This window comes from Rhodamnia argentea, chromosome 5 (assembly GCF_020921035.1).
Source record: "Rhodamnia argentea isolate NSW1041297 chromosome 5, ASM2092103v1, whole genome shotgun sequence".
Classification (NCBI taxonomy): Eukaryota; Viridiplantae; Streptophyta; class Magnoliopsida; order Myrtales; family Myrtaceae; genus Rhodamnia; species Rhodamnia argentea.
Genome location: NC_063154.1, coordinates 14,298,868 through 14,322,310, shown reverse-complemented (window position 1 = coordinate 14,322,310; position 23,443 = coordinate 14,298,868). Strand labels below are relative to the sequence as shown.

Below are 23,443 nucleotides of genomic sequence, written 5' to 3'. Positions count from 1 at the left end.
ATCCCCTCCGAACTTTTTTTTTTCCAGTTTACTTTTCTTAGTTGCTGCTAAGGGAATAACATCAACCACCCATATCACTTCAAAAAGGAAAGGTATGTGTAAGGGTAGCGTTAGAGAATTTATTTCACAAGTCATTCCAAGTGGGAATGCGTGGTCGGGCCATTGAGATTCGATTCGCTTATTGATCGATTGATGGATGGATTGATTTGATGTACTTCAAGCAAAATGTTCAGGGAATCAGACGATGGCTCGCGCAACTTGAAGTACCCATACTAGGTTAATGAACGCATGCATTACATACGAAATTGGCATCTTATACTAATTGGTGGGAACGCTGGGACCCCCGCACCACTTCATACAGTCATCCGCTAATTCGAGTAAGGCAGAATCTGGGATTTAACCAAGATTTTGTCCTTTCGTCTCCTCCAAGTGGGCTATATGCCCTTTCAGTTGTGCCCAGTACTCACCGATTGAAACCATTGAATTGATTGATTTAGTGATAGTTGGGAGCTATCTTCTATGAGATCGTGAATTGAATTCGCATCGTGAAAGAGCATTGTTTAAACGGCATGTGCCGCGTTGCCTAAGTTGTACGGCACATCTTGCCTTTGTCACCTTTGGCATCTCAGTGATGTTGCAGTGACGGGGCTCGCTAATTCAAGATTTTCGATTCGTGGGTGTGATGCAGAGCGACTATCGCCTAGTCTAGATATTGAAAAAAAAAAAAAAAGAAGCTCAAATAGGGATGGCATGGACTAAACTTGTTCGACTGAACCGATCTCACCTCAGATCGCAAATCCCACGTTATCAAATTCTGTCCCAAGGAACAGTGAGATAAAACGTGCTGTATCTATGTTTAGCAAAATCTGTAGAAGATGGCCTTTCCTTACTGGGAGCTTCCTCTTTGCAACTGTCGTACTCCACCATTTCCACATGAAAAGACTCAAGGCCCCTTATCAGATTCCACATGCCAAAGACTTTCAAACCGACCAGCGTTATCTTCACAATCACTCACTCTTTTCTCTGGTAACACAGTCCAAATCGGCCTGTCTTTCTTTCTCTGACTGAGCTATGATGATGGCTGCTGAGTATCACTTTGTGAAGGGCATGATCAAGCCGGTGGCCGCGCTTGCCGTGGTGGCGATGGCAGTGGGGCTGTCGTACTTGCAGAAGCTGGGATTGGAGAGGGAGATGGTTTACTCCATCTTCAGAGCTTTTCTTCAGCTCTCCGTGATCGGCTTCGTTCTGCAGCTCATTTTCAACAGCGAAAGCGTTGCTTGGATCTTCTTGGCTTACATTTTCATGGTTTGCACATCTCCTCCTCCTCTGATCAGCTCTTTCTTCCTTTTTCTTTTCTTTCGATTTTGCAAACGCTTGGTCGGTTTTGTTTTAGTTGGTTGATTGACGGTGGGAGTTTGTTCAAACGTTCGACACTCGAAAGCAAGGCTCTTTCTTTTCCCCAAGTTATACAAACTTCTCTGTATGTCTGAGACTCTAGCCTCTGTTGTCCTGTGCCTGGCAAAACGCTACAGGAAAATCCTCTTGTCTATGAGTGTCGGTCCAGCCAATTCTATGCAGTCTCGACGGACTGATGTCAACCAGGATATGCAACAATATTTGTTTTCGGTCAGTGTATTCTTCACGGAACTCTGAACCCGGTCGGGGGTGCAGATATTACCATTCCTAGCGGGTGGAAATTTGAGACAGATATCACATTTAACTCGAGCACAAGCATGGATAATTCCAGTCCATTCATGTACCTGAAGATTTCGAGAGCTTGGATCGCATCGAACATAGGTGGAAAATCTCATCGGAATCATAATCACAGAATCTCCCTCCTGCTTTTCTTTCTGAGTCGATGAAAATTAAGGCGACAAGTTGGAGAACTTTAGTTGAGCCATACATGCTCATTCTACATTCTGCTTTTTATATGGACCTTACATTCGAAGGCACTTTATCGAAAGATTTCAGTGGCAGCTTTTAATGGCAATGGCGTGATTTGTATCAAGTTTTGATTATCTCGTTTGCAAGTACAAACCTGAAGGAGTTTATGTATGACGTTGTCCTTGCCGAGTAAATTTTTTCGGAATTGATAAGGTGAACCACGCCTAGGAAGTGAAAACGGGACTTCTGTTGATCTTTTCCTTCCCTCTTCCATTGAGTGCAGGTTTGTGTTGCCGGTCATACAGCAGGACAACGAGCCAAGCACGTGCCCAAAGGCAAGTACATCGCCGGAGCCTCGATTTTGGCCGGAACTTCAGTGACGATGTTGGTGTTGGTGCTGTTGCGCGTATTTCCTTTCACTCCTCGGTATATTATACCGATTGCAGGGATGATGATTGGAAATTCGATGACAGTAACTGGAGTCACCATGAAGCGACTTCGAGACGACGTCAAGTCACAAATCAATCAGGTACACCACCATAAATCATGTTAACTAATAATTTTTTTTCCTCCTGGGAAATGTTTGCTAAAACTTGTTCAGAAGATGATGAAGAAAATTCTCATTGATGAATTTGATAAGGGCAACTACTTTGTCTAGGACCCAGCTCTTCCAAATAAACTTTATCAAACCACCTTTATATGGATTTTCAACTTAATACAAGCAAAAATTGCAGGTTACTTTCCCTGGCACTTTGCTCTTTAACTAATAATTCATGAACTTTTTGATAGGTGGAGACAGCACTGGCTCTCGGTGCGACCCCTGACCAGGCCATAATGCAACCGGTGAAGAGAGCGCTGGTGGTTGGACTCTCGCCGGTGTTGGACAATGCCAAAACGTTGGGCCTGATCACACTTCCAGGAGCAATGACTGGTCTCATAATGGGAGGCGCTTCGCCCCTTGAGGCCATTCAGCTTCAGATCGTGGTGGTGAACATGCTCGTCGGCGCTTCCACAATTAGCAGCATCACGTCGACTTACCTCGCCTGGCCGGGTTTCTTCTCCTATGCTCACCAATTACGAGTCTCTGTCTTCTCTTCAGACTGAGATGTTATCAGTTATGTTGAGAATATGATTGTCGACGCAAAAACCAAATTGGAAGATGGATTGGTTGTTTTCTCCCTGATCCAACTTGTAAATGCTTTACGTATTATTCTTGACAAGAGGAGGCTGAGATTCATATGAAACTAAGAACTGTCGATGCAGATCTAGACTAAATGAAAACCAAAAACTCACACAAGGATATCAGTCAATCAAGAACTTAGAAGATCTGACCCAAAAAAAAAGGAACCTCGAAGATGCCCATGATTTGATTGAACTTAAGTGGAACTTAATCTTTCATACGGCAAAATATTTTCATTATATACAAGAACTCAATGAAATCTGTATAAGATACAATATGTTGGGGAAAAGGAAGCTTTTATCCGTACTAATTGCGAACAAACAATTCTAATGTGAGCTAATCATTGACGGCTTGCTGACACCGCCCCTAACCTTGTTATGGGCACCCAAGAATTCGTGTGCCTCGGACGGGATTGGCCTGGCTTTGCATTGCCTTGGCTGGGGGACGGTGGGTTTGAAGTGGCAGCAGCTCGGACGGGCTTCAGTTTTAGGGCACTGCAGATGTTTGTGACACCCTTTATATCTACGCTGCTTCTTGGAGCAATAGGATCGAAAGTACTCCGACCCCTTGCAATGTTTGTGAAGTCGGCAAAAGCCAGGAATGGTATGGAGATTGATTATTGCGGCTAGGCACGGAGTTGTGCACTGGAACATCATTAGAGGTTGTGGGACTAGGTCGAGCTGGTTAATGCTCTCATCATCCTAAAGCATCTGAAAACAAGAAGATGAAGGATGTTGAATGTTCCCATTTGGTTCAGTTCCCAAACCTTCGTGATCTGGTTTACCAAACATGTTCACCAGTCTTTTGTAGAGATGTTCTAACTTCGGCTATTGCAATTGGTAATACAAAGTGTTCATTCCTTAGTTTTAGAAACGGAAAAGTCCGAATATATTGGATTTCCAAGCAATTATTTCAACAAGTAAATGGTTACGGGCTTTGTCCGACGCCTGCATTTAGATTGAATTCGTTGCTTTGTAGTTGATTGCTAGCATGAAGAATATAAGAAGCTAGGAATTCTACATTTGATTGAATTCAGTTCGACGACAACAAGAAGAGAGCATACGAAGAACTCACATGAGAAGTGTTCTAAATTAGATGGAGGGCATTTGGAATGTCAGTCTCGAACCAACTAAACTGTAATATTTAAAACTCAACTGCACTTTTGCTAAGCCAAACTGTTGCTTGGCAGATAGTGTATAATGAAGTATGGAATTAACAGCTCCTTACATGTTAAGCACTATCTGCCGGGAAACGGTTTGGCTCTGCGGAAGATCCACTATTCGTCGGCCATGGGCAAGGTGCCCAGAAACTGCACTTTAGGCTCGCCTGGCGGTCGTCCTTCTTTCGACAGAACACTTTCGAATCTCATTGACTTAGGATTTGAGGACAAGCCAAATGAACTACGCTCGCTGTTGTATCACCAGACACTGGATCAGGCCAATCTAAAAGTTAGGAACTCCAAAATCTCACATTTAAGAGACTGCTATATCCACGTAATTCACAAGCTGAGGCCTGTTTGCAGTGGCATTTTCTTCCCTGTATGCTGCGCGTGGCTGCGAAATCAATCCCTCCGAAGAGAAGATGAGAGCTTCACAATTCTGCACAGTTGGATACATCTGGTGCATCCGATACATTAGGTCCCAGCACCTCAAAGAAACAAGATGTGGAGTTGCTCTGCAGCATGAAAGAGAACAAGGTGGAATTGAACTTGCTTGGGGTTGAAGAAGGCATGTGACCAGAAGATGGAGATGCTCACATTGGTTTCCACCCGCCATGGCGCAACAGCCACTGCCAGGTTACGGCTATTAACCCAACAAGATCGGAGGGTTTGGGAACTTTTTAGGAAAAATGACACAAATGATGTCTAAATTTTGATCCATCAGTGTAATATGGTGCTCGCACTTTTAATTTGCTTGATGTGAACTTTTAGTGCATGTTTAATTTATTCCCTGGCACTATATGAAAATGTTTAATGATATCCATGATCTTAAATAAATGGAAGGACTATACTGAATATGTGAATATATGCAGATGACATCTGGCCATATATTTGGCCTTGTGACGCCATGTGGCCTGTTGACCATTTGACTGCTTAAAACAAAATTAATTAATTAATTAAAGAATAGTCACCGCCTCAAATAGCAGAGCTCGGCCAAGATTATAAAAGAAGAGAGACCATTCATCGAAAACAGGAGAAAAAAAGAGAAGAAAAAAAGAAGAAATAAATTCGTTTGGTCAAGAATCAACATAATTTTCAGCATCTAGTAAGTATTCGCCTTGTTAAAAATAGTTTAGTTACGCCATATAGTTGAAGTTTTACGCGTTACGGATAGATTAGATTATACGATTCGATAAGCATTTTATTAACACGTAGGAATAGTTTGATTAGCGAATGAGCTTAACTTAGCGATCTAGTTACGGTAGCATTTTGCTTACCGTGATACTAGTTTTTGCTAAATTGATAGGATTCGAGTTCGGGGCCCGAATTAGCTTTCAAGGTTTGAATTAGGCTATATCAGTGGTGCTTATCTCTTTATAATTTATAAAGTCATAACTTGAAGGCGGTAGATTTGATATATATTATGAACACTAAAGGCATAGTTGTCGCATAAAAATTGATCGAGCATTTACGCATTTTGATACTTACAAACCACTTCGAAATGAATTGTAAATATGTGTTTCGATTTGGAACCCGGTTTATCCGAAATGGTTGTGAGATATATTCCGGTTTATGAAATGGATTTGGTTTCGATTATAGTAAATCGTTTGATGCTCATTATGGCCAGAACCCGATAAGGGTTTTGGGTATGCATACTAGTTTCAGATATCCTTTGGGGCCGAACCACCGGCGATAATGGGAGACCTACCAAGGAGGGAATCTGGTCGCCTTGTCACTAGGCGTATGTTGGATCGTGGTTTCATATGAGCAAGAGATTGGCAATGAATGACCATTGATCTTGGATGATGGAGATGATCAATGGACTGACCATTATTTTATATTGGTACTAAGAATATTTCGTATATATATATATCGTTAAGCCAAAGTGACATTATTCATTTATGAATTAGAGTTTTGATATTATTATATGTGCATAGTGAGTGCTCGATCTAGAAGAGATGTGACTACTCATTGAACGTGGTGCTCATTCCATTCCTTTAAATGTTTCGACTCTTCGGTCAACGGCAAGAACGCGCAAACGTCGGGGCTTTATTTTGGGATGACCCAAGAGAAGTTGTATACATATATGTTGTTAGTCGTTGGGTTTAGTTGAGTGGTGATATGTAAATATCTTTGAGGATTGTAGAATCTCTAATGGAGAAGCCAACTTTATGTTTAGACAAATGTCTATATGTATATATATAGTTGGAATATATATATATATATATATATATATTTGATATCAAGCTTATGTTGGTTTTTTTATCTGAGGCCGCGTCCTTTAGTACGAGGACGGCCGTGTCATTTTCCTGTTCATTTAAACCTAGGGGTGTGACAATATGTATCACAAGTCCAAGGACAAATCAAACAAATTCAAAATTCAGAGACCATATTAAACATTAGGTTAAAGTTCGGGGACCATATTGAATAAATTAAAAGTTAAAGGAACATGTTGCATATTGGGCCAAAGTTAAAAAATTATTTATGTCATTATCCCAACTTTTTAAGGTGCTCAAGGATGCAATGGAGCCCATGTCCACAAGTGATTATCCATCGAGCAACCAAGCTTTGTCATTCACGTTCTTTATTTCAATAGAATTAGTTGGCAAGGAGGGTGATGATTTTTCCGGTCCAATTGTTAAGGCCATGAAGTTTAATTTTTTTTTTTTATTTTGGTCGAATGGGAAATTTTCATTTCATTCGAGAGAGAAGTACATAAGTTCAAGATAAAAATGTAAATCAAACAAAGCAAGTAAATATAAAAGATAAATCAACTTGGTACAGCTTGCAATTCCACATAGATGCATTAAAGCACAAACGGCGGCCGATAACCGAATCTCGTATCAACATAAGTTATAAGCATACGCCAAAATTTCTATTTCCAGTAAGTATGGTTTTACCAAAAGGCAATGCACACTTAGATTCGGTGTCCCCAGCACTATTATTGTATAGAGAAGACAACAACAACAACAACATCAACATGTTGAAAACACATAGATAAGATATATTTCTAGGTTGAAATAGAAAAGCACACAAATTTATATTTAACTCTAGATTGAGAGCAAAACAGAAATTAATTGATCAAAAAAAAAACTTTTAGATAAGCCTATTGCAAAAGCGGTAGTAGAGCTGCGCTCAACTATATGGAGCAAGCACGAGAGCTAGAGTGAGTGAGCAAATCTGAAATAGCAGATGCTTTCGAGATACTTGCATATCAAACTTTTGAGCTCACCAAACAAAACTCTCCACTTTAAGAAAGTCGATGAATCCCCCACAAAATCAACGTAAAATTTAATAAAAAAGATGAGGATATGAAGAAATATGAAAACAGAGAGGGAGAATGAGAGAGAGGGGGGGGAGGGGGAGAGGAGAGAGAAGGTCCCTCTCTCCCCCCCTCCAAAAAAGACCCTACAGAAGAGGGAGGGGTGGAGCTTTTTTGGGGAGGAGAGAAACCCTATCTGAATATCTACAGAATTATGGATATTCATCCTAGGCAAATTGATTGATGTATGACAAATCTCATTGACGGTGAGGATCCGATCGCAACAATTTGTTTAGTACACACAAGGCTCGACACGGTTTTAAGTATTGGGATGTGGTTCATACTCTTCATTGATAGAAAAGCACGATGGTTGCACTCCTCAATATGAGGGCAAAGGTCCAGGGGAGCCTCCTTAATGGGTGTCGAAGGGAGGAACGCTTTTTGGACACTAGAGGACTATCATAATTTGAGCCTATATTTTTCCATTAGTAGTTTAGGCTTAGGCACATGAATAGTTACTACTATATAATATTTATTTCTTTTATAATTAAGAGATGTAATGAGAGTTGCAAGCTACTAATTATAGTGAAATTCTATAATGCATGTAGCCCTATTTTAAGAATGAAAAAAAAATAAAAATATTTTGTTTTGATTTCTCTTTCTTGCTTTTACGTTTTACCTTGTTGTAATTGTGCATCAAATTTTGCCCTATTGCTGGAGATATCATCCTCACCGATTGACGTGGACATTTTGTAGTACCGGAAGGCTAGAGCTTTGCATTTTTCCATTCTTTCCACCATGGCCCGCTACATGCTCACCCCTTAGCACAATTGTACCAGTGGATGGAGCATTGAAGACAATAGGAAAAAGCTTGCTGTGATCTTGAATTTCGCCCTCAATTTCACAGATCCATTTTACCTGGATTCGACTGAGATTGGACCAAAGGTTGACCGACAAGATATGAGACCTAAAATATGTTTTAATTATAAAAAAATGTGTTCTACATGTTGCCTCTATCTAGGTAATCAACTTTGGACCCTTGGTGGACTGGTTGCCTTTCATCGAATTTAGGAAAGTTGATGATTTTCCGATTTAGATTGCACACCCTAAAATCAAGAGGTGCTAAGCATCCCATGTGTTGAATCATTAATTATTAGGCTTAATTGTTAGCAATGGTAGTTTAGTCTTCTTCATTATTTAGTGACTCCTAATACTCATTGTATACATTAATGTAACTCATAATTATGAGAATAACAATTTTTTTCCTTTTGTTTACATGGTATCAAAGCCTAAACCCTAGAATAACCGTAGAGCCACTCACCACCATCAACCACTTACCATCGCCATCATCAACAACTTGTCGGAATCTCGTTGAAACCTCCAAATCCAGCGTCGCCTAGGCCGTCTAGGCTTGTTCTAGCGCTAGTGAGGCCTGTGCTCGCGCCGTTCGACGTCGCCGAGGCCGGCGACCTCGGATCCGACATCGCCCACCCTTGTGGAGGTGTCGACCAGCCTTGCTTGGCTCTAGCGAGGCCTATTTTGGCATCATCCGGTGTTCCCTAGGCCGGCAAACCTTGTTTTGATATTGTCTAGAGTGGTTCCTCATTTTTTTTTTTTCTCCATAGAGCGTAAGTGATTACATATAGTGACTCTTCATGGGGAAATTAGCAGACCCTGCACGTTGATATGGAGTCCTTTTTTTTTTTTTTTGGGCCAAGGTGCTTCCCCTCGAAAATTTGGCGCTCAATCCCCGATTCTCTTTGGCTGCATATTGCTGGCCTCATAAATCGTGGTACTTTAGATGGAGGAGATTCTCTAACTTCTTTGGCTTTTTTGCTTGTTGGTGTCTCGGGTTCTTTAGCAATTGAGTGATCATTTTCATAGGAAGAACGGTTTGCATTTCAATTTCCTTATTTGCACTTTCTATAGAGTCTTGAGCTTCCTTATTTGTTTGCTGATTCAAGTGGTTGATTGATGATGTTTGTGGGTCGTGAGTCTTTATTATGTGGTGATATATTTTCAACCGCATTGGATTATTGAATTGCAGAGATTAAGTTTGCTGTTTATTATTGAATCTATTGTGAGCATATATAATGGTATTACTAATATGAAGTTGAGTTTTGTCAAGCTAGATGGGACCAATTATCTATCTTGGTCTATAGCAGTTGAGACATATCTTTTGGCCATCAAATAGCAAAGTTATCTTACTTCACTTCCACCTTTGGATAAAACGAATGTAGATGATTGGCGTTTTGGCGATGCTACCATTCGAACATTGTTGTGAAATACAATGGATTCAAAGATTGGTCCTTGGTTTATGTGGTGTACATCAGCTAAAGCCATTCGGGATAAGTGTGCTCTTATGTTTTCGGATCGAGATAACATGACTCATGTTTGTGATGTTTGGGAGGAGTTATTTGATCTATATGCGGGAGACAAATTTGTCCGATTACTATTCTAAGTTCACCACTCTTTATGAGAGATTGGACATTTATTTGCTTGCCACTGATGACATTAAAGAGTTGGTCAAGTGTCAAGAGGATATGAGAATTAACATGACCCATGTTTGTGATGTTTGGGAGGAGCTATTTGGTATACGTGCAAGAGACATATCTATATCCGATTACTATTTTAGGTTCACCACTTTTTATGAAAGACTGGACACTTTTGCCTACCACTAATGATATTAGAGAGTTGACGAAGCGTCACGAGGATATGAGAGTTATATCATTTCTCCGTGAGCTTAGTCCAACTAATTCTTCTCTCCTACAGTAGATTACTTCTCAGAATACTCTTCCATCGGTTGATGAGGTCTTCTCTCGGGTCCTTTAGTACATGCTTGACTCATCATCTGCACTCTCTTCCGCACTTGTAGCTAGTACTATGGTTTCTCAGCCTTTTGGTGGTCGCTGGATTACTTCTCGAGAATACTCTTCCATTAGTTGATGAGGTTTTCTCTCGGGGTTCTTCAGTACATGCCTAACTCATCATCTGCACTCTCTTCCGCACCCGTAGCTAGTGCTATGGTTTTCGATCGTTTGGTGGTTGCTGGAGGCCGGGGCGTAATCACCGTGGTCCTAGTGGGGTTAGTTTAACTTAATTGTGATTAGTTTAGAATAATGGTGATTGGGTTAGTTTAACTACGGTTAGGTTAAATTAATTAGCCATGGTTAAATTAAGTTAATCTTCATTGGATTAAGTAAACATAGTTACTTTTAATTAATCATGGTTATTTTAAGTTACTTTTAATTAACTGTAGTTACTTTATTATTAACTATAGTTACTTTGGTTTAACCATAGTTGCTTTATTTAACCTTGGTTACTTTAATTAATCGTGATCGGAATAATCAACTAAGGTCAAGTTAGCTAATTATTGTGGTGCTAATTAACTACGGTTGGGTAAATTAATTGAGATGAGTTGACTAATCATAGTCGGGTTAATTAATTAAGATGGACTTAATAATTAGTTGACATTTACCTCTACTCATTTTGTCTTTCAGGATTTGAAGATCGGATGAATGATTGGTGGAGGGCATAAGTCCAACGGGTTGTAATACATGAACAATGATCTTATTGTTGCTATTGCTCGGAAGAGCACCGCCCTCAACTTTTTTGAGATGCACCGACATATGGGTCATTCGTCGCCCGACACACTTCATCATTTATCTTGATTTTCAAAGTCTATGAGCCTTATCAAGTGCGATGCTTGTCAATTTAGCAAACATCATCAGGTATTTTTTTCCTCTCATGTCTAGAGTCGCGTGTCAAGTCCTTTTGAGCTGGTCCATTATGATATTTGGAGACCATGTTGTGTCAAAGATATGTTTAGTTACAAGTATTTTGTTACATTTAGGGATGACTATTCCCGCATAATGTGGTTATATTTAATAAAAGATAGAGCTATAAGTTTTTTTTTCTTGTTTTCGTATGTTTTACTTTAAGATTCTCAATCGGTATCATGCTTCCGTTAAATATCTACGCTCCGATATTGCAAAAGAAAAAATAACTATTTAAATATCATGCTTCTCAATCATTCTTTCTAGGGGTGTGCAATCGGATCGGGTTCACTTGGAACCCGGATCGGATCACCGAAAAAAATAAGGCTGGGAATCGGTTCCTATTTAAGCTGGTCCAAGAATAGGTTCCACGTTTTGGGAATAGGTTGAAACCGGTGCGGTCCCTAGTTCTAGGAGGAGACCCACCCGAACCAGTTTTAGAATCGGTTTATAGCTACTCTGTTAAAAAAAAAAAACCCTAGCCTCGCTTGCTAGCCTTGTCTTCCCTCCTCTGTTTCATGTTTCCCATCTCGTCATGCTCTCTCTCTCTCTCTCTCTCTCTCTCTCTCTCTCTCTCTCGTTGTTGCCACCATCAGCTTGCCTCTCATTGTTGCCATCATCGGTGCCGCAAAGATGCAACACAGCTCGTTGTCACCTTTTGTCTCATTGTTGCCGGACTAGCCACCATATCCTCTCGCTGTCACCTCTCTTTTGCATCTCATCGACACCGACACAACTATCTAGAGCGAGGTGAGTTCATCAATACTCATATTATTTTGATGGAAAACATACAATCATAAAAAGAAACAAGAGGAAAACAAGTTCTCGGGTAGACCATGGAACCAAACCAAAAAACAAAGTCGGTTTCAAAATAGGTTCCAAGATAAACGGGGTCGGTTCTAGGTTCCAAAAATAGAGCACCGGTTATAATAGGGTCGATTTTAGGGTCTAGGTCTGGACATACCCACTTGACCCATGCTCACCTCTAATTCTTTCTATCTCATGGGATTCCGCATCGGACCTTTTACTCCAATACCCCTAGCAGAATGGGTGACGAAACGAAAAAATCGCCATCTCTCGGATATTGCTCGTTGTCTACTTTCTCGTATGAACATTCCCAAAATGTTATGGGGGCATGCTATTAGACATGGCCAAATGGAACCGTGGGTTCGGAACCGGCCCATTAACCGGGCCCAAGGTTCCGACCCATTTTTAATAAAAGGGGAGGCCCGGGGGAAAAGAACCGTTCGGCTCGAGAACCGGTGGTTCCCAACGGAAAATGGAACCGGGCCATAACCGGCGGTTCCGAACCGAAAACGGAACTAGCTCGGAACCCGTCGGTTCCGAACCGAAACGGAACAACCGGTTCGGCCGAACCGGAACCGGCGATTTGGCCGAACCAACCATGTCTACATGCTATTATTACATCATGCTCTCTCGTAAATTGCCTCCCATCCTCTGTGCTTTGTGGGGGCAGATCTTTCTCTATTCTCCATCCTACGAGTCCACTTTTTTTTTTTTACCACTTCGTGTATTTGGATGTGTTTGTTTTGTGCATCGTCTTTCTCCTTGTAATTATAAGCTCGATTCACGGGTTGACAAGTATGTTTTCTTGGGTACTCTTGAACTCAGAAAGGGTATAAATGTTATAGTTCGAGTTAATCGACGTTGATATGTCTCGACGGATGTGACCTTTTTCAAGGACCGATCATATTACTCCTCTACCGCTCAACCGGTGACTCCTTTCGAAGATACTTTGTCCTCGGCCATGGCTCTCTCGCCGCGTGTCCCTTTGACGGGTGTGCTCGGGCCATCGCCCGATTTTCAGTTCTTTGATCGGCTATCAATGGGCATCATCAACATGAGTGATAGTCCCCACATGGACATGTATGATTCTCCACCAAAATATCCGGCCCGATCCGCGCCTCGAGCCCGATCCTCCTATCGATATTCTCATTGCATTGCACAAAGGTCGCGTTCTTGTGTCGGTCAACTCAATCCGATTTGCACCATATTGTTTGTCTTATTATACACATACTCCTTTTCTCGGGTTTTATCCTACGATTATCTTTCTCCTATATATTCCTCATTTGTTGCTTCGGCTCTGCCCATCCAAGTTGGTGGTGAGCTATGGAGGATGAAATCATACTACAGATAACGGACAGCCAACTAACGATGGCAAATAAGGGGGCCATTAGGTTTCATGGAAGGCAACTAGAGGCCTTGATACGCGTCTAGTTGCCAAAGGTTAAACCCAGACTTATGGAGTTGATTATGATGATACATTCTCTCCTGTCGTAAAGATACCTCGTTCATTTTTCATATCTCTCTTCGATATGGTTGGACACTCCATCAGCTTGATATCAAGAATACATTTCTTCATGGCGACTTGCCGGAGGAGGTATATATGGAGCAACCCCTAGGGTTTGTTGCCCAGGGGGAGCCTATTGGTGCTTGTCGCATGAGCGAGGCATTATATGGGTTGAAACAATCTCCCCGTGCCTAGTTTGGCCGTTTTAGTGATGCAGTTATTCAGTTTGATTTGCGGCGTTATATCGTTGGATGTTCTGTGTTTAGCTCCACTTCTCCTAGAGAGTGTGTGCTCCTGGTTGTATATGTAGACAATATTATCTATGGGCATAAATTTGAAATAATTTTTACAAATAGAGTTTAGCACAAAAGATATGGGTTGCTGGGTATTTCTTAGGTATTAAGGTAGCCTATTCATGTGATGGTATCTCATTATCATAGCAAAAATATATTCTGGATATTCTTAGTGAGGTTGGTTTTATTGGAGCAAACAGCCGATTCAATAGATTCTAATGTGAAGCTTGATGTTGAACATGGCGACTTACTTCATGATCTGAGCAAGTACCAGAGGCTAGTGGGGTAATCTCAACTATTTAACTATTACTCGACCAGATATTTCCTTTACTATTAGCACGGTCGGTAAGTTTATGAGTGCTTCTCGCACTATACATTGGGAGGCAGCGCTATGTATTATTAAGTACTTGAAGGGAGCATTGGGTAAAAGACTTATGTTCAAGAATCATGGACATATTAGATATCACTGGCTACTCTGATGTTGATTGGGCTTAGTGTCCTATCGATAGGAGATCGACTTTTAGTTATTGTGTGTTCTTGGGAGGTAATCCCATGAGTTGAAAAAGTAAGAAGCAATAGGTTGTGTCTCAATCGAGTACAGTATCCAATGCCAATTATTATAGACATACACATGTAACCGATACACATAAAAGCTGCTAGCTCATGTGATTAGTGAGTTGTTTTGGTTGGGAATGTCGTTATTTGAACTCAGCATCTCATCTTTAACTCCCTCAGTCCTATGTTGTTATAACCAGTCTACTATGTATATTGCTTTAAATCCAGTTTTACATGAGCACAGGTAACATATTGAAGTAGATTGCCATTTTGTGCGAGAAAAAAATTCACAACAAGGAAATAACACTTCAATACACGTGGACCAAAGACCAACTTGCTGATCTTTTTACTAAATCATTTTGGGGTAGTAGAGTGACTACTTTATGTAACAAGTTGGGACTCTTTGATATTTATACTCCAACTTGAGGGGGAGTATTCAAACATTAATTGGGCTTATTATTAGCAAGGGTAGTTTAGGGAGACATTCCAATTAATAAAGATGAGATCACGTTGACCAAAAAATGATCATATGTTCAGAACGTTTGAATCGAACGTTTAAAGCAAAACCAACAAAAAAGTGGTCAAAAGAACACTTGAGAATACAAAAAAAAAGCCACATCACTTCCCTCAATTCTCCGCACTTTTTCTCAACCTAATAAAAATAAAATAAAAATTTCAAAAAAATGGAAATTTTTAAAAATCACCAAAATTAGAAAACCCAAAATGGAATAGCTATATAGGCAGTTTGACCCATTTCAAAATTGGGCCTAAATTTCCTAGATTCATGGATTCACTCTTCCAAAAAGCACAAGATGATGGCATCCAACATGTGATAATAACATATATTCATCGTCACAAAAGTAAACATTTGCAGAAAAAACTAAACACCCACTTGGATTTAGATAGAAGCCAAATGATGTGAAGAACTGTACTCGATCCGAGATGTTTTTTTTGTGTCAGAATAATTTGATTATATGGCTGCTATGTTTGTATGTATTTTGGATAACGTAACATTTAAAAAAAATGAGTCTAATAGGGAACTTTCTTATGCTTTAACGAACTCAAACGTAATGTATTAAAATTTGTGTTTCATTTATGACATGCTAAAAAATAATGTATTTTAAATTATTTTAGTGTGCATTGAAAATAGTCTTCAATTTAGAAGAAATTTTACAAAGTAATTACATAGTTATTTGACTTAAATAAAAAATAGGAAGAAAACAGTTTTTGAAATAGAAATTTGTTCGGTTATCAAATGCGTTTCATTCAGAACAAAAATTTGGCTACAAACACGTTCTCTAAAATTCATCCAGAAATCGAAAAAATCATTTTAATCGAATTAGTTTCCCGAAACAGAATGGTTACCATGCGCAGCCTTAGTCTTCTTCATTATTAGTGAGTCCTAATACTCACTATATACATTGATGTAATCCATCTAATTATGAGAATAACAGTTCTTCCCCTTTCGTTTACTCCATGCAACAAACCATCCAATATCCGAAAGGATGATCCCAGAACCCAAAACTGTACCTAGAGGTCTTGGAATCACTTTCCACAAATATACGTATGGTATATAATGATTTTGAAAATTGTTAAGTCACGGCAACTATGCCCGCTTTATAGACTAAGCTTTAGGTTCCAATATGGATTGACACCTTGGATCCGGTATTTCACAATTTCACTTGGACAATATTGGGCTCGTTTGGAAATCTTATGCGCGAGCATCCCCAAGGCACAAAAATCATGCGAATTGACGTCAGACGGAGGAGATACTGGCCTAAAAAGACCAAGTCTCGGCTCGAAGGGCGTCACGTTACCTTGGGGCGGCCCGAAATGTCTACATAGAACCTTGGCAGCAATGAGTAGGGGGTGAGTTTGTTCCTTGATCTCTTGCTCTTAAATTTCTCTGAAATTGAATGCGCTCCTCCCGTTTCTCTTATTTTGCATGTTCTTCTGTCTGCGTAGATATCGTGAAACGCACACTTTCAATGTAAGTCTCGACTCTATTGGTTTTAAGTTCGTATAGAAATGCATGCTAGGATGTCGTAATTTCTAAATTGCATCCTCGTGTTGCCCGTTTTAATAGTAAAAAGTAATGTAAGCTTAAGATCACTCCTCAACTTCCATGAACACACTATTAAGGTTTTAACAAGTGTTCATTCTATTTGACTTTGACCTCATCATAGAAATAGTCACATTATTCTCTCTCCTATCTCTCTCTCTTTCTCTCTTCATCATGCTTTGCTCGCCCTAGCCTTACACACTTCAAACCACACCGGCTTGACAAAAGCAATGTCAAACAGGGTGTAGGTGGCAGACTTATCAGAGTTCGATTATGCGCCTACTTCATCTCAGAGTGATGCTTCAAACCTTCATTAAACTCCATAGGCAAAACGTCTACACTTCCAGGGACCTCTGCATTTTCCTTTTACAAATAAAGAGTTATCATTAGAATGTTTGGCACCAGTCACCAACTGTGAACTCTCCCGGTGTCCCCTGTCTGTCCACAGCATATAATTACCGATTCACTCAAGTCAATCTGGCTCTCAAATATGACACCAAAGAATGGACAACGTGGGGCTGAACCTAGGACCTCTCACTTCATAAGGCAGCTGCGTGAAACCTATGGAGACCACCGGCACTATGCCAAACGACTCCCATGAGGACAGTGCCGACTCCTGTATCTGCCATTGTGGTTTGGGAGGATTAAGTCCACAGAGAATCACAAGATAACATGTAAAAGTATCTGCAAGTCCACCTTAATGAAAGATGATTCAATCTCCTTCATAATCTGCCCTGAATTTACAGAGGACAAGAATAGCCATGGGATGCACCAAGAGAACTAGATGATTAGCCACCCGAATTTGTAGGGAATTACAGATGATATTCCACAAACAGAGCAACATTGCAAAGGTAAACCTAGTATAGTAGGTATAGTAGGTCCTACAGTGCCATCTTAACTACGCATTGGTAAAAAGTACACTAGAAACAAATCCAAGACAAATCAGTGCAGATTTAATTGTGCATGAAGATTCATGAGAGAGAGAGAGAGAGAGAGAGAGAGGCATTCTTGGACTGATTACCCGACGATGCCCCCCCCAAACCCGCGTAGTCCTTGCAGAATTGGTCATTCATATAGGATACTGGCTTGCCCCCCCCAAACCCGCGTAGTCCTTGCAGAATTGGTCATTCATATAGGATACTGGCAAAACTCCCCCCCACCTGCAAGACTAATGAATTTCCTCTCAATTATAGTCAGCTTGAAAAGAATGCCGATCATGAACATAATAAGCTAGCACCACTTCAATACCTGGTGGAATAATTCTAGATTGTCCTAGACCACCAGCTCCTTTTAGAAACAGATGGCCTTAAGCATCCAAAGCCGAGCAATCCAGGTTCATTTTCCTAGTCGGGATCGGAGCTTCTAACAGCATGATTAAAATTGTGCAACTCTTTTGAGTTCGAACCGTATATTGCTTTGATGGTGTCTCTACAGCAACCACATGCCTCCTTATTGAACTTCTTCTTATCAATTCCGTATAATGACTTGAAGACATCCGCCTCGACACGACAGAAATAGGGACGGTCTGCAAAATCAAGTTAAGAGTTTCACACCAGAACCACTCCACCCACTATCTGTCCCATTTTACTGACGTTGTGAAAGGAGCAGTTACCTGGATAAATAGAGCATTTCCGTGTGCTTTTCTCAAAGTGTACACACCATCCATCCGGACCTATCATGCTTCTGTAAAGCTGGAATTGCAATGATAAAATGAGAAGTCGCGCAAACATTGTCATAGTGAGCTTAACGATGCATGTCGCAGTTGCACAAAAAAAGCTGTGCGATGCGGTAGAGGCGAAGACACAACGTCATGCACCAAATGAGGTTCTTCTTTGTAATGCTAGAATATCAAACAAGTTCCCGTTTTTATCTGACTACTTAAAATTTTTTGGGCAAAAAGTTGCACCCTGTTGAACAGAACACACACAGTATCAAGCGAACTCACTGGAGGAGGTTTAAATTTTCACCTGATAAATCTACCTTCACGTTACTACTCCTCTGAATCATTTCATCAAACAGCTGGTGTGGATGGGGTGATGCAAACGAGAAGGAAACCAATCACAATTTGAAAACCAGACCTCGACGTCACCAGGGTTATCGAAGATCTCTTCGGGAGTGACGAAGGATGGACCCTTGTCCAACTTGCAGCACGCGCCGCAATTCTCCACGCACCGCCACAGAGGCTCTTTCTTCTCGCGACCGAAGCCAGCGAAACTGGAACTGTTGCTGCTCTGTTCGGTCTTCGACGCCGTCTTGGTCTTCGGTCGTGGCCGGCGAGCCGCCATTTCGATCGTGCCTAGGCACAAATTCATCGACGTCGACATATTGCCGAAGTTTTTCAACCAGAGGACCCTTTTTTTTTTTTTTTTGGGTCGCAAAAACGAAAGAGGATCGAATTCAATGTGGTCTCCTTGTCGGCCCGAAACCTCATCCACATAGGTTTAGTTTGATTGATTTTCTAATTTAAGTAGGTTGTTGGAAAAAAGACATGCAATGTTGGAGCCAAATTTCCAAGAAGAGCTTTTGGTGTTCCAAGGTAATAAATTTTGTGGTATAATTTGTGAACTGTTTTCTTTTTTCGCTGTAAAATTGAGATATTATTTGTGACTTGAATGAGATTGTAATCATTGTTGTATTGCTTGATTTATAGTGATATAATAAGTATCACTAATACCGACACTAGGCATGATATGACAAGTCGACATGTCATTTTTAAAAAATAGAGAGCTCCGACACACCGGGACATGTTGTATGTTTAATGTATATTTTCATATGATAGAAGGACATTAGAAGTGCCAACTCCGGTGAACTTTGTCGAAAATCTTACGTGTCATTTACATGGCTCATTGGAGGATTCCAGTTAATAAAAATAAAAAAATCTAAAAGTTAAAAAATAAAAAAAATAAGCAAAAAAATTCAAGGAAATAAAATATAAAAATATGAAAATATAAAAAATTATATGATTATAAAAATTCGTGGCAGCAGTGATATTTTTTTTTAAAACTTTTTAAAACTTTTTTTTTTCATATCCAAGATCCACCGGCCCTACCGAGCTTCGCCCGGCGTCCGGCACAAGGGCGAACCCGTGACTATACCTGAAGGGAGATTGGCCCAGCAACCCATCGCCGGGGCCCCCCACTTAAATCGAGGAACGCGGCCAAGAGATTTGAACCCTTAACATTTTATGAGAGAAAGAAGGGCTCAAGCTCAACCAACTACGCCATGCGTAGGTAGGTAACTTTTTTAAAGTATCAGACTAAATTTTTCAATAAAATTGCCACGTGGACTAATTGTTCAAATAAAATTGCCACATGGACGTATTTTTGAATTATAAATAATGTGACACTAAAATGTTCTAAATGTAAATACCAAGTATATTTTTGGCCATGATCTCTCGCCGTTGACACTTAAGTAATCGTTTTTTCTTTGATTGGCACTTAAGTGAGCTAGGAAAAAATTTTGGCACTAAAGTGGACGCTTGTACATAAATTTTGGCACTTAAGGTGTCATTCTGCCATTTTTTATATACATGATAAATTATTATGTGAGTTTCTAAAAAAATATCAGCAATAAGTTTCTTTTTCTTCTTCTATTAGGAAATCACGATTAGTTTTTTTTTTTTTTTTTGCTAGGCATAGTAATTTTAGGGTGGCAGGATATATAACTTAAGTATACAAACTTTGGATAGATTTACATTTGGACCCTAATTTATTGTAAATGATTAAAATTGACTCTATGCGTGTTGAAATGGTATGTTGGGATATTGAGCTCATGTATCACTGGCGTGTTTGGACTGCTAACCACGTTTCCAAGGTCTGATACCTATTGATCACATGTCGGTCAAGTGTTGGTGCTTCTTAAGTGGTATCTCATGCTCTTTTGCCCGTAAAGTAGATCTTACCAACCGAACAGCGTAAAAGTCGATGTTCTGTTCGATTTATTCTTCATGTTCTGTTTATCTCATTCTTCGATGATTTGTTTTTCTTATAGCCCGAATAGCATTCCTAAGAACAACGGAGGAGGACAAAAAAGAGCAACAGGGCAAAGACAAGATGCGATTTTTCTCAAATCTAAATCAAGAGATCAACTCACTCCTTGACTGTAGGTCATTTCGTCGTGATGTATTTCAGTCGGGTAATAACATAATCAACAGTTAATAACTAATTAAGGTATAACCTAATGATGATATAATTAAATGAAACATATCATGCATCGCATAGTAGAAATATTGGAAGAAAACCAGGTAATGACAAGAAAAAAAGCTTATTTGTCTGGTTAGATTTGTACGGAAAAATTGTTTAGAAAACCCCAAAACTATTATACGCTATTAATTCAGGTTTAAATTTTTCCATGATGTCAATTCAACCCTAAACTTTTAATGATTTGCTAATGTAGTCATTCTGTCTAGTTTTGACAGAAAATTGCTGATATGGATGCCGATCAATTTGAATGCATGACCGGTCTTGATATAGACAATTCTTGCTTTAGTATAGATTTTTGAATTATTTATTTATCTATTCCTTTTCCTTCTTTTTCTTTGTTCTTTCTTGTATTTCCCTCTACGGCAATTGCCAGTGGTTGGGGTGCACTTGGCTCTTCTCACCGACCAAAAGCAAGGTCGTCATGAAGTCCTCACCTTGCCGGATCCGGTAAGGGCCAACCCTCACCCTAGTTGGCGAGGGCTTCGCGGCTCTCGCCGAGGGGCCAACAGGGGCATTTTCTTAGGTTTTGTGTGGCTTTTTCTCATTATATGGCCAATTGCCATTAAAAACATGAAATCATTCTCATTGTAACATATTTACTTTAAACTTTTTTATGACATTAAAAATCTCAAACTATCAAAATTTCATCAATGAAAATAGCTAAAACCCTACCTATATGGATGTCGAAAAGCAAATGATGTTGAGATAGCACTCACACAACTTAAGTGAAATAAGAAAGACGTTGAAAAATCATTTGACGGAATATTGATGGAGAGTAAACGTGTCACATAGGTACAAGTTCATAGTTTTTTATGTCACAAGAAAAAATTCATGGTAAATGCATGACAATGGGCATAACTTGAGATTTTGATGTCGCAAAAAAAAAAAGGGTTAAAGGTAAATGCGTCGCAGTGGACATAGTTTGAAATATTTTGTGATTTTTTTCCAAAAGTGAAAAATAAAAAATAAAGAATCAATTTAAAAAAAAAAGAATAATCAGCGAAATTATGAGAACCGAAGTGCATACAAAGCTCAAGAATAAGCCCAGTCCACGAGGCTTACAGCGAAGTCCGTCGAAAGTTGCCTGATTCCTCTAAATCATCGCTTCTCTCTCAATCTAAAACCATCATTGCACGACTAAGTTTGCTCAAGCTACTTCTGACTTTCTTCTTCTTTCTTCTCCGCCTTCTCCTCTTCTTTTCTCCGGTAGGGTGAAATGGATGCAGCTGCTAGCATGATTGGAAAAGCTATTATTGCTTATCCAACATATGATGACCCATAAGATCAGCACCGTAAAAACATGACGTCTTCTTCGGCCTTTACGGTATAGTATTGCAAGTTTGACACATTGATGAGGTGTCATTATGTGGGTCCATACCTTGTGAAATTTTTTAGGGCCACTGCTACCTGTTCTAAAATGTTAAGATGTTAAATGAAGACATGATTTATTACTATTTACATACTCTAACATTCCCCTTATGCGTAAACTAGACTCTGGCCTCGCTCTAAAGCATGTAACTAAGCAATTGGGAAAGCAAATAGGGGCCTAGAAGATTTGAATTTTGAACCTTCTACTCTGATATCATGTGAGATTTTGTGAAACCATTTTCAACCTTTTTAAAAGGTTAAATTATTAGACGAAAGGTGTGGTTTATTATCATTTATATATTCTGACACTCCCCTCATGTGTAGGCTGGACTTTGGCCTTAGCCTAGAGCTTTGAAACATGCAATTTGGGAGGCAAATAGGGACGTGGATATTTGAACTCGGGACCTTCTGCTTTGATATAATTGTCCCCTCCTGTGTAGGCGAGACATGCAATTGAGGAGGTAAATAGGGGCCTAAAGTGTAGAAATATGTAATTGGGGAGGTAAATAATGGCCTAAAATATATGAACTTAGGACCGGCTCTGATACCAAGTGAGATTTCGTGATACCATTGTCAACTGTTCTAAAAGTTTAAGCTGTTTGATGAAGGCGTGCTCTATTATTGTTGTCATTTATATATTCTAACATAGCTATCATATAGCATCTGTTGCTCTTACTTTTACGAAAAGGAAAAGTCCACCTGATGGTGTTGTCCTATTTATTTTTCTTTTTCTTTGCTAAGCTGGCAATATCGAGCTTTTCATTTTGGACAAGGGAAAAATATGGGGAAAAGTACACTAGAAGTGCAATAACTTTTGTACGGTGTTCACTTAAGTGCCATAACTTTCAAAACATTCACTTAAGTGTCATAACTTTCAAAAATCGTTCACTTGAGTGCCATGTTGGCGTGGCGGTCGGAAAAGCTGACGTGACATGCCGGAAAAGTTACTGTAGCTCGCTGAAAAGTTGACATGGCATGTCGGAAAGTTACTGTAGCACGCCGGAAAGCCGACGTGGCACGCTGGAAAAGTTATTGTAGCACTCAAGTGAACGATTTTACTCCGACGTGGTACTCAAGTGAACGATTTTACTCCGACATGGTACTCAAGTGAACGATTTTTGAAAGTTATGGCACTTAAGTGAACATTTTGAAAGTTATGGTACTCAAGTGAATGCCGTACACAAGTTATGGCACTTCTAGTGTCATTTTCCCGAAAAATATGTTTAATCTCGAAAGGCTGGATTGAGTGTTGGTTTTTTTTTTTTTTTGGAAGGACTGAATGGTCGAGTTGAGTTGCTATGAAAAGGATAATATATTGATAGAAATCACATGGATTGTCGAAAGTATCCTAGAGGTAGCAGCTGCAAAGTTGCAAACCACGAGAGTTTTTG

General features: G+C 39.8%; 2 protein-coding genes across 2 annotated transcripts; one reads left to right on the top strand and one right to left on the bottom strand.

The window, feature by feature from the left end:
* Positions 1–752: 752 nt before the first annotated feature.
* On the top strand, positions 753–3,128 carry LOC115728797 (protein ALUMINUM SENSITIVE 3-like). Its single transcript, XM_030659197.2, has 3 exons — positions 753–1,305; positions 2,168–2,413; positions 2,674–3,128. The coding sequence occupies exons 1-3, from the start codon at positions 1,072–1,074 to the stop codon at positions 2,986–2,988; spliced, it is 795 nt and encodes a 264-aa protein (XP_030515057.2). The 5' UTR covers positions 753–1,071; the 3' UTR covers positions 2,989–3,128.
* A 14,480-nt stretch (positions 3,129–17,608) lies between these two features.
* On the bottom strand, positions 17,609–18,957 carry LOC125315079. The gene is made up of 4 exons (XM_048279049.1): positions 18,561–18,957; positions 18,095–18,173; positions 17,731–18,007; positions 17,609–17,650 (listed from the first exon to the last, which is right to left on the bottom strand). Exons 1-3 carry the CDS (start codon positions 18,804–18,806, stop codon positions 17,826–17,828), a joined length of 507 nt encoding a protein of 168 aa, XP_048135006.1. The 5' UTR covers positions 18,807–18,957; the 3' UTR covers positions 17,609–17,650; positions 17,731–17,825.
* Positions 18,958–23,443: the final 4,486 nt, after the last annotated feature.

Bases quoted from the DNA above. Each gene is read 5' to 3' on its own strand.
- LOC115728797 (XM_030659197.2), top strand. From the start codon at position 1,072: ATGATGATGGCTGCTGAGTATCACTTTGTGAAGGGCATGATCAAGCCG. The intron at 1,306-2,167 runs GTTTGCACATCT...CATTGAGTGCAG, and splicing joins TCTTGGCTTACATTTTCATG to GTTTGTGTTGCCGGTCATAC. The intron at 2,414-2,673 runs GTACACCACCAT...ACTTTTTGATAG, and splicing joins TCAAGTCACAAATCAATCAG to GTGGAGACAGCACTGGCTCT.
- LOC125315079 (XM_048279049.1), bottom strand. From the start codon at position 18,806: ATGTCGACGTCGATGAATTTGTGCCTAGGCACGATCGAAATGGCGGCT. The intron at 18,174-18,560 runs GTCTGGTTTTCA...TTGCAATTCCAG, and splicing joins ATAACCCTGGTGACGTCGAG to CTTTACAGAAGCATGATAGG. The intron at 18,008-18,094 runs GTAACTGCTCCT...TTGATTTTGCAG, and splicing joins GAAATGCTCTATTTATCCAG to ACCGTCCCTATTTCTGTCGT.